The sequence below is a fragment of the Megalops cyprinoides genome, chromosome 25 (genome assembly GCF_013368585.1).
Source record: "Megalops cyprinoides isolate fMegCyp1 chromosome 25, fMegCyp1.pri, whole genome shotgun sequence".
NCBI lineage: Eukaryota > Metazoa > Chordata > Actinopteri > Elopiformes > Megalopidae > Megalops > Megalops cyprinoides.
In genome coordinates, this window is record NC_050607.1 from 2,140,225 (window position 1) to 2,151,066 (window position 10,842).

The following is a 10,842-nucleotide window of genomic DNA, read 5'->3' on the forward strand; positions in this document are numbered from 1 at the left end:
CATGGCTGTACAGTCTTTAATGTAAAAAATACTGTTTGGAGTACACAAAAATATTTCAGTCAGTAACCATCACTGATGAACCCCCCATTCTCAACAGAGCAGATGCTCTCCATGTCTCTCAGGCTCTGCTGCTGTTCAGTCACCCCAGTGAGGCGGTCGAGAGGATGTCCTCCAGCTGATCCAGGACCTGTGAAGAGACAAACCCGCAGTGAAGACTGTGCTTTTCCCTGCTCTCACGAGTCCCAAGCCAAATGCTGTACAACCCATCACACACAGGCCTGTCATGTAACCATACATTGCCATGTAGTGACTCGACACACTGTTGACGAAGCACTTTAAGCTTGTGGTGCATTGTGGGTAAAACTGGAGGACGCAGTCCTGGCAGTGGGTGTGTGCTTCACTCCCTGACTGACAGACTCACTGACTGCTTGGCTTCCACAGTCGTACTGTTCACACTTGCAGGTCACAGATGGAGACAGGGAATGGTACACTGAATTTAACGCATCAGCCAGTAGGGGGCAGCGTGCTCGGTTCCAGGCGGGGCGAGCAGAGCGAGTAGGGGCCACACACCTCTTTGATCTCCGGCCGTCGGCTCTTCCTCTCGAGGAGACAGCGCTTGGCCAGCTCGAAGGTCTTCTCCACCCCCAGCTGGTCCCGGTCTCCCATCCGCTTGTCCACAAACTGCTCCAGAGTCATCTCCTCGTCCTCAATCTCGTCCTTCATTTCCATCTGAAAGTGCAGGAAACGCAGAGCGGAAACGCTGGTCACCGCTGTGTGCAGGCAGTGAAGCAGTCAGGGAGGTCTTACACTGGTGTACTGCAGCACTCTTCCTCCTGGTGTGTTTATTCCATTATCAAACAGATGCAAGAATCATGAAAACGTGGGAGACACCATGTCTGCATGCTTACCAGGAACTGTGGGTCACGGTTATCATCTACTGGTGGGAGGCCAGACAGCACTTCTAACAGCACCTGCCAGAGACAGAGGCTTCAGGATGGCCGTCTAGTTGTATGAGAGTGCAAACACACCACTATCCAGCACGGAAGCGCTTCTGAGAGTCTGCCGGCTGTTGCTTTAATATGATGTATATGTGATATGGGGGTGGGCCAGAGAGGAGCGTACCACGCCGTAGCTGAAGATGTCTGATTTGGGGGTGATCTCGCCCCGCAGGGCCTCGGGGGCCATGTACGCCGCCGTGCCCACGATCTTCTCCGTCATCACCGTCGACAGTGAGCGCTTGGCTGAGGCGCGCGTCAGCCCAAAGTCGGAGATCTTCGGCACGAACGTGTCGTCCAGCAAGATGTTTCCACTGCCAAACAACAGCGGCTAGCACCCGTTAGCATCACACCCATTCCCAGCTATACACAGCAACACAAGGCCCTCACTTTCACCGCATTACACATCAAAGAAAACCACAGGAAAAATGCAGGGTTAAAAAGTACTGGCATACAGCTGAGTACTCTGAGCACAGCGATGTGCTTATCTGGAAGTCGTTCTGGGTAAGAGCGCCTGCTAAATGACGTAATGTACTCTGAAACTGCTGAATTTGAAATGCTCCTCATGAGGAAACACAGAGTCCAGGTCGCGCACAGCAGCAGAGCGGCTGGTAGCAGCAGGTCTGGAGCGCTGTGCGTTTGTGACTTAGCGTGTGCTGAAGTTCTGCACGCAGCGTGTCCTCGGGTGAACCGAGTGGCGGGTGACGTCACAGAGGCCCCAGCACCAGGTGAGAGTGCAGCGGGCCGCTCTGACAAAGGCCTCCGAATCTCCATCCCCATCGCAGCGCGCTGTAACCCTAAACCCCGCAGCGCCTCAAAGATTACGATTAATAAATAATGCAGCCTGGATGGATGACGGCTGCCGCCAACCTTTGACCCGCTACGTTTTGCTGCTGTTCGGCGTTCAGGGATACAGGTCCGACGTTACAGGAGATGCAATACCAAGGTGCAGGTGCATCACAGCATGGTTCCCATCCCAGTGCTGCTCAACATCCTGGGAAAAGCATGCGGCCAATTCCACACAAACATTCTGATCTGTGCGCAGCGGTGTGTCCATCCAGTGACAAAGTGACAGAATGGGACAGTTTGCTTGCTGAGGACAGTGAGAACGAGGGTGAGAGACTGAGAGCGTGAGAGAGATGGTGAGGGTGAGTGTGAGAGAGATGAGAGTGAGTGAGGATGAGAGTGAGGGTCACTGAGAGAGAGATTTTGAGTGTGGCGAGAGTGAGAGCGTGAGAGAGGTGGTGAGAATGAGTGTGAGAGATGGTGAGATTGAGCGTGACGGTGAGGGTGAAGGCGGTGAGAGTGTGGGTGAATGTGAGAGTGAGGGCGGTGAGAGTGTGGGTGAATGTGAGAGTGAAGGCAGTGAGACTGTGGGTGAATGTGAGAGTGAGGGCGGTGAGAGTGAGGGCGGTGCAGGTGGAGGAAGCACCTCTTGATGTCTCTGTGTATGTGGTGATTCAGGTGCAGGTATTCCAGGCCTCTCGCTGTGCCTGCAGCAATCAGACACCTCCTGTGCCAGGACAGAGGAGCACTCCCTCCCTGTGCAAACAGGTACACAGGAACAGGCGTTTCACACCACACTCAGCTAACTGAGAGGCTCTCCGATAGGCACCTGGAGTACATATTTGATTAAGCACAACATGCTTCATTTAGATTCGAAAGCACTGGCATAGTGCCTGATTAAAACGTTCAAATCTCATAGCACCACCATTCAGCATGAGGCAGAGTGATGTAAGCTACTTTCACAGTGCTACCATGAGTGATGTGGGCTACTCACCAGGCAAGCCAGTCTATCAAGCAGTGAGCCGTTAGACATGTAAGCATAGACCAAGCAGGGTTGGTCCCCATCAGAGGAAAAGCCCACCATTTCAACCAGATTCTCATGCTTCAGGCTGAGACCAAAGAGGCACAATCAGTGTTAATGAGCAAACCTGTGGTGATCACTCTCCCAAAATTCACATGAAGCAACTGCTCACCCTAAAATCTCAGATTAATCTCTCACTTTTGTGACCACTCACACTAAAATGTCCCACTGTGATTGCCCACTCTAATATCACCTACAGTAACTACTTATCCTACAAGCATCTTCAGTGCAACTTCCCCATTCAATGGATAAAATAAGCAGCTTACAAAATACATAAAGTTTTCACCTTTTACAGTATCACTGTATAATGTAGTAGTGACTAATGTACAGGGTAGTTTTAGAGTAGAGCTGGCCTTGGATAGCACAAAATGGAGACGTACGTCTTTAGAGTTTGTATCTCCTGATGAAACTGTATTTTCAGCTCATGAGGGGAGATGTCATCCATCTAGAAGAGGGACCAAAAAAACAACGTTTTTCTTCCAATTTAAAATCAATGCTCTGCACTTTTCACAGCCATCATAGCCCTGTGACAGATATACACCTTTGTAACATGGCAGCTAAAAGTCAGTTATGACTACTGCGAGCTGTTATGGTGCAGTCTGTGGGGTACTTGCCGAGCTGAGCTTCTTTACTGCTATTGGTCTTCCATTGAAGCAGCCCTTGTACACCACTCCGAATCCGCCCTCACCCAGTCTGTGCCCGCCCTCTGGCGCTGGGCACTCATCGAAGTTCCCCGTCACCTCCATCAGCTCGTGAAATAAAAACATGTGGAATCCTGCAGATGTCAGAAAAAGTCTGTCAATCAGCCAGACCAGCATTTCAGTCTGACTTTGTAATACTGCTTCCATCTGCTGGTGAAATTGTGTAAGTGAAAAATACAAAACCACTGATAAACTGTCTATGCCCTTCAGTCAATATAAGAACCTCAGCAGAACAGACCACACTGTTCCTGATTGCTACTTTAGATCAACTACACATGCTCAACACACAAAACAGTATGTTGATAAGCCTTCTGAGATTCATATTACTACAGAACTAATGCCAGTGAGTACTTGAGTGGCCCACAGAACTGCTGGTCCTAATGACCTGGAACCTTGACTTCTGTGCCTTGGTGTTCCTGAAGGCCATAATAAATTAGGCAAGACATGCTTCAAAAGCATGGGCTCATATACTCTGCCATGATAATCCGTATGCTCTCCATTATCTCCAGTTTGCACACATTTAATTGCCAGTTACAATTAGACTCTGCTAGGTTATAATAATGTACCTGTCTCCACAGGACCCTCCTCCTCCACTGGCTTTGTGGTGCTGTCAGGAAGTGGAGACTCCTCTGTCCTACCCAGGGCAACGGTTACCTGGTTACTCAGGACAGCTGTTTCCTCAAGTCTAGGAGGAGGAAGTCGTACAGCCAGGTTCTGCTTTTGGTTTAGTTCAGGCACCACTTCATTCACTGTAATTCTGTCTGAGTAGAAAAAAGAAATACATATATCAGTGTCAAAGTATTTTCCTCTTTGAAAGCATCTTATCTCACACCGTGGTTCTGTGAGTCTGCAGGCTGTCTCTTCTCACCTGGGAGCAGCAGTGCTGCAGGGGCCAGGAGCTGGTTTCTCACTAAGATGTCCACCAGCTCCCCCACCCTGCAGTTTGTGGTGCCCCAGTCATGGAGCAGCTCCATGGTGGGACTCTTCCCCATGGCCACCAAGCCTTCAAACCTCCTGCAGAGAGTACAGCAAGCCTTCTCAAACGCAATGCAAGCAGGTTCCTTTAGGCAGGAGCTCAGAGAATGTATGGGGTGCAGAGAACAGTGAACTCCCTTTTTTAGGAGGGGGGTGTGGCAGGTAATTATTTCTTGACAGGCTTTGACTATGTTTGCTTTAGATGATTCTCTGATGTGCAAGCAATAATAATAATAATAATAATAATAATAATAATAATAATAATTTCGTTGCAGTTATATGAGAGTATGCAGCTGTACCTTAGATGAAGTTGACTGTATCTCGGTTCTCCTGTTGGTTTATGGATATCCGCTAGAACAGTCTTCCAGCTGTCTTGAGGGTCCAGAAAGTCAGACAGTTTGCGCATCGTGCCGTGGTTAAGGTGCCGGACAAACGTCTCTGACGTTATTGGTTTATTCATCCTGAATGGTCGAACAAAGTTAGCAGCAGCACATCGATCGCCGAATAGCCTTTTAGACCTTCCATCAGGAAACTACAGCTAGCTATCTAGCGTATAAATCATCTAGTTAAGTGGACAATTCTGTTCCGTTCCGCTGCAGAGGACGGTAAACATACAGATGGACACATTTTCTTTTCCTTTATTTTGAGAAAAAGAAGAAAGTTTATGTTGGCGAGCTAGCGTCATCACAGAACTGTCATCGCTTGGACTTACCTTTAAAGCCCTTGGAATATAGCTATGTGCCAAAATGGATTTTGGTTTTCATGATACAGTAATACAGAACTGTAATTTCCGAAATTGAGCAACTTCCTTGTACAATCGATAACGTGTTTTACCTTTAAATGATTCTGGTCGGCTAAAAGAAAAATTGGCCGTTTCCTTTAAATGTACGTCACGGCCACACGTGACACGGAAGTATTGGTTGTGTCCATGTGTTGTGAGTTGTAGCTGGTTCTGAACTGAATGCAGCTCCCTTAGATCAGTGAGTTAGTTACTGTTTCGTTTATGTACCAGTGCCAAAGGTATGTTTACATATACTAGTTAGCTAAATGATCAACTCAACATTAGAGCTGTTTATTATACTGACCTGTTTTGTGCGTTAGAATGATGACAAGTATACAGTACAATAGCAAGTCAAGTTAGCAAGTCAAGCCAAGGTGGAGATAGCAATCAGGTGGCTAGCTGGCTAGCTTACTTTGGCATGGTTTGTTTGCTGGTTTTCTTGCTAGAGGGTGATTTGGCTTTCAGGGGTAAGTTTTTCACTGATCAGAGCCAGCTTGCTTGGACGTTATTTTTTAATTGTCCGTGTTCTCATTCACCCAATTGAACATTTTTAAACATTGACGTGCATGTGCAAATCAATCACATCTGTAGGACCCTGAAGGAGTTCAGGTCAGAATGGAGGAAGGGAAGCAGACAGTGAGCCTGTCTGCCCTCTGCTTTATATCAGACCATGAAGGTTTCCAGGGCAACATCAAAAACTCAACCACTGACTTCATAGTAACTGAAATAAATATCAATGGCCAGCTTGTGACTCGAGCAGATTCATGTGAGAATGTCTCCCACCTGTTGGCTGACAATGGCAGGATGTGTCTCAATGAAAAATCAAAACCTGAGGAAAATTCAAGTCCCGTAGCAGCTGGTAACAGCAGAGAGGAGACACTGGCAGCTCAAGATGGGGCTGATGGTGATGTAGTAGCCCATACAGACGCTGACAACAGTGCTGAACGTGATGACGAAGAATGCTTTGATCTGGAGGTACTTTTGGGTCGGGCAGTTAATGAAAAGCTGGAGGAGTTTGCAGCATCAGTTAGATTGTGCTCTGGTTCCCGAGTGGGTGAAACGCTGGCCAGCAGAGAATTATCACTGGGCACGTTTCCAGGGAAACACCAGCGGGCCAGTGTTCACCGCGCAGTCCGCCATAACTTCCCCTTCTTAATGACACTCACGAACGGAACGGAGATTCTCGTGAAGGAGGACTCCAATTTTAAAGAGCTCCTGCAGCTGGTTTCAGAGACCGAAGCGGAGGATTTCTTCAGGTTTATAGACGCCAAAGTTCCTAATTCATTGTTTACATTCAAGCAAGATGACAGCAAGGAGCACAGGAGGGCGGTGCATCATTTTGTCAGCAAACGCTTTGGGAAGCTGGTGGAAACCAAGAGCTTTAGTGACATCAGCAGTCCTGGCCAGCAGAAAACGGCCATCACCGTTCGACTCAGAGGGAGAACCAGACCAGCCAAGAAGAGGACGGCAGCTGACTGTGAGGAAGAAAGCGCCAGGTACACAGGTAAGGCAACACTGTTCTCTCTCCACTCTTCCATTGGCGTAGCTAGTGATTTCTTATTTGCAGTTGGTGATGTCACGACTGATGATAGACTGTGATTGGAAGGTTGTAATTGGAGGCGTGGCCTGTGTCTGTCCCCCAGGTTTCACTCTGAGGAAAGAGAACCTGGAGACGCTGGAGGCCATCAGCCACGTGGCTGCAGCACTGGGAGTGCTTCCCTCAGACTTCACCTATGCCGGCATCAAAGACAAGAGAGCTGTCACCTCCCAGTCCATGGTGGTGAAGAAAGTCTCCCCAGAATGGTACAGGATTCCGTGCAGAATAGTACAGTATGCTCTGCAGAATGGTACAGAGTTTTTACTATATAATGTTTAGTGTTGTACTTTGTGTGTGTGTGCGTGCGCGTGCGCGTGCGCGTGCGTACTGATGTATATGTGTGTATCATGTGTACGGGCAGGCTGAAGGAGAAGAGCTCGGAGTTTGAGAAGAGGGGGATACACCTGTCCCATATCCGTCCTGTCTCTGAGCCTCTTCATCTTGGGAGGCTCCAGGGGAACCACTTTGACCTCATCGTCAGAGGCGTGAGACCCCACGGTGCTGACCCCACGGCTGACCTGCCAGCGCTGGTGCAGCAGGCCGTGGACAACGTCAAAGTACTGCAAGCGTGACGTGCCCGAAATCCCATTCTTTATGCTTACGTCATTACGTTAATCACAGCTATGTGCTTTTTTGTGTTTCATGAGTATTTCTTTTCTGGTCTGTGTTTCTGCTTACAGGCCAAAGGCTTTGTGAATTACTATGGGCCCCAGAGGTTTGGAACTGGACAGAGTATCCAGGCTGACCAGATCGGACTGGCTCTGCTAAAGGAAGAAATGGTGTGTTTTTCTAAGACTGTCTTTGCAGGTTACCACCAATCATTACGAAGTATGATGGTAACCACATATGTTTTTTTAATGATAGTTAAACAGTCACATGCCACTAAGCTTATTAATTATAATGCACGTATAGTTTTTAAAGATTCAATGAAGATATTTCTTGTTGCTAATGCTATTTATGCACTGAGCAAATGAGCAAACTTAGGAGTCTCTCTTTTGGATCTCTCGTTTAGGAGATCGTTAAAGCTTTACCTGCATGGTTTCGACTTTGTGTCACTGTCTGGTTGCATTCGTTTTCTGTGTAATCACACTGTGGGGTTTGAATGACTCTTGTCTCTTTTGGTCCCACTCCACAGTTGACTGCTGTCAGGCTGTTCTTTACCCCAGAGGAAGGGGACGACCCCCAGAGCAGAGCCAAGCGCCACTTCCTCCAGACTGGTGAGAAATGATGCCCCTTCTCCAGCAGTGGTGATATAACCAGCCACTGTCTCACTGATACCCTTTTCCACTGTAGAACTGACTAAACTAGACTCAGACTAGACTTGACTCACTTGTTTCAGGTGGGTAAGAGGTGGCTGAGCTCCAAACCACTATCAGTGTATGTGCTGTTGTTCTGTCTCCTGAGTTTCTGAGCTGACTGCACTAAAATACAGAGCTGTATGGGTTTGGAAGGGAGGCTGTCCTCCATTCGAACTCTTGTGTGCTGCAAGCTCTCTGCAGCCCTTGCTTTGATTGATGGATATGTCTCGTTATTGTGATCCTGACCTCCAGAGAACGCCAAAGAGAGCCTGGCCCTCATGCCTGAGTACAAGGTTCGCGAGCGTCTGATGCTGCGGGCGCTGCACCGCTACGGGGCGGGGCCGGAGGGCTGCACGCGTGGCTGGCTCAGCCTCCCACACGCCATGCGCGTCTTCTACATACACGCCTACTGCAGCAGGGTGTGGAACGAGAGCGCCTCCTACAGGCTGCAGCGGCTGGGGCACAGAGCCGTGCAGGGAGACCTGGTGTGGGCCACAGGGCGGGGGGGCGATGGTGGGGAGCAGAGCCCCCAACGGGTAAACCTGAATAATATACGATCAGCATGATAGTTAATCTCATATGTGAATTTTCTGTGGCTGCCCAGGTTAAAGATTTGGATAATAGAGCCCCAGTCTTATCTCCATGAGCCATATGAATCTCCATTCCTTTCCATGTAAATAAAGACTGGCTGAATTATGCACTTTCTCACTCTTTAAACAGGAAGACAAGGTCATTTTGTGCCTGTCCTTTCTGGTTGTTGTTTATATAATAAATACTGAACCTTTCTGTTTTAAGTACAAGCATTTGAGTACTAATCTAAGTAATTATGTCATGATCTCATGGTCAAATATTCAGGCTGTCTGAAGTGAATCCCTGGTAAATATGCCAGGAACACTTAATTTTGTACCTGGAATTGTATGTGAATTGCCTGGAGTGAGAAAATGAATTGCTTCCAGAGGTAGCATAAATTCAGCATGGAATTCCATGAATAATATGAAGTAAACTTTTACTCATGCTGTGAGGTCCAGTGGCTTATGATGAGTGAATGATAATGATAGCTTTGTCTCACCCCTCTCTCAGATCCATGTGGTGACTGCAGCAGAGGAGGCAGATGGTGTGTACTCACTGGACCAGGTACACTGACCCCCCCATCAGACTGACTTCCTCCTCGTTTCTCCTCTGTTATTGGTGCAGAAGCACCATGCTGTAATATTGGATCATTCAGCACCTGTCATTCTCCGCAGGTGGTTCTTCCCATGCCGGGGAACAGTGTGAGGTACCCCGAGAACGCAGTGGGGGGCTGGTACCAGGAGAGGCTGCAGAGGGACGGCCTACAGGGCTGCAGGTACCGAGTCGCACCGCTGAAGCTGAACATTCCGGGGTGCTACCGCCCCCTGCTGGCGTACCCCAGGAACCTGACGCACCGACTGCAGGGACTCCCGGCACAGAGTGCCTCTGCGTTACAGCCCCACGCGGCTCCCAGCCTGGCTCTGTCCTTCGATCTGGAGGCCTCCTGCTACGCCACTGTCTGCCTCAGGGAGGTTATGAAGTGCGACCCGTAGCAGGAGGGACACTCACACTTCCGCTGCAGTGTAGGCAGGTGCCAGCTACAACAGTATTAGACTACACTTTTCAGAAGAATTCCTCGATTTTCAAAAGGGTTATACATTCTTAAAGAGCGTTGCATATCTCAAAATCCTGTGTAATTAGATTGATTTCCACCTTGTGGTTTAGTGTGCATTTCATTATAGCGAGAATTTGTCATGAAAATCGGTTTGTGTTCGTTTTTTATCTGTGGAAATCAGTATTTTGGTGTCTGTAAATAGAGGAATGCTGCTGCGGAGATATTGCGTGGGATTCTCAGTGTCTGCCTCTCCTGTCTCTCCTACAGTCAGAACACCTCTAGTGTTCCCCGTTTCCTCTATCTGTAGGTTACTGACCTGTCATGTCGTCTGTTACTGAGGGCTTTTTATCCCCATAAGTTGTTTTTTGTACTGTACACCATGCTGAATAGAGAAGTGCTGATGCAGCATTATTCTGCCATCACATCCAGTGCTTCTGAGAATCAGTCTGTGTCTGCAAGGTCTGCTGTGGAAAAAAACATTTTTGTGCTTAACATGTTTGTGCATCCCCCCCAGCCACGGCGACCATGTGGAAGGGGTTTAAAAACGAGCCGTGTGTGTAACGCACACAGAATGATCTGTTTATGATTACTGTTTTTATAAAACAATGTCATTAAAAGCATTAGGAGACTCCCTCAGCCCTTTTCGCCGTTAGACAGGTCTAAACAAACGCAGAGAATTTATGGGTGCTTTGTTCTGGTTTTGTGCCCCAGTAAAAAAAAAAAAAACAAAAAACAACAGATATTGTTCATTAAAAATCCGAGTGGCTGTGTGTGCCGTGTGGAGCGTGTGTTGGTGATGTGAGGAGATACTGTAAGTGCTATAACTCTTCAAAGGAGCTGTGTGTTTATCCATGAGAGCTCAGACCGCAGATCAGAGCCGGCTCCGTCAGGTGGCGTTCACACCTGCACACGGGGGCCTTTGAAGTCACTAATTGTCTCTGAGTCCCTCCAAACAGCACAGAGTGGGGTCCACAAGCATGCAGGCTGTGGCTGTTTCTGCAGAC

The 10,842-nt window shown here is 48.3% G+C and overlaps 2 protein-coding genes across 2 annotated transcripts; one reads left to right on the plus strand and one right to left on the minus strand.

The window, feature by feature from the left end:
• Positions 1–8: 8 nt before the first annotated feature.
• Positions 9–5,374, minus strand: irak4 (interleukin-1 receptor-associated kinase 4). The gene is made up of 12 exons (XM_036520105.1): positions 5,251–5,374; positions 4,838–4,999; positions 4,432–4,577; positions 4,130–4,324; positions 3,477–3,637; positions 3,243–3,307; positions 2,776–2,890; positions 2,428–2,537; positions 1,123–1,309; positions 909–971; positions 571–729; positions 9–187 (listed from the first exon to the last, which is right to left on the minus strand). Exons 2-12 carry the CDS (start codon positions 4,996–4,998, stop codon positions 140–142), a joined length of 1,410 nt encoding a protein of 469 aa, XP_036375998.1. The 5' UTR covers position 4,999; positions 5,251–5,374; the 3' UTR covers positions 9–139.
• A 476-nt stretch (positions 5,375–5,850) lies between these two features.
• pus7l (pseudouridine synthase 7 like) lies at positions 5,851–9,794 on the plus strand. Its single transcript, XM_036520460.1, has 8 exons — positions 5,851–6,823; positions 6,963–7,122; positions 7,278–7,473; positions 7,597–7,695; positions 8,052–8,133; positions 8,467–8,750; positions 9,295–9,348; positions 9,459–9,794. The coding sequence occupies exons 1-8, from the start codon at positions 5,935–5,937 to the stop codon at positions 9,774–9,776; spliced, it is 2,082 nt and encodes a 693-aa protein (XP_036376353.1). The 5' UTR covers positions 5,851–5,934; the 3' UTR covers positions 9,777–9,794.
• Positions 9,795–10,842: the final 1,048 nt, after the last annotated feature.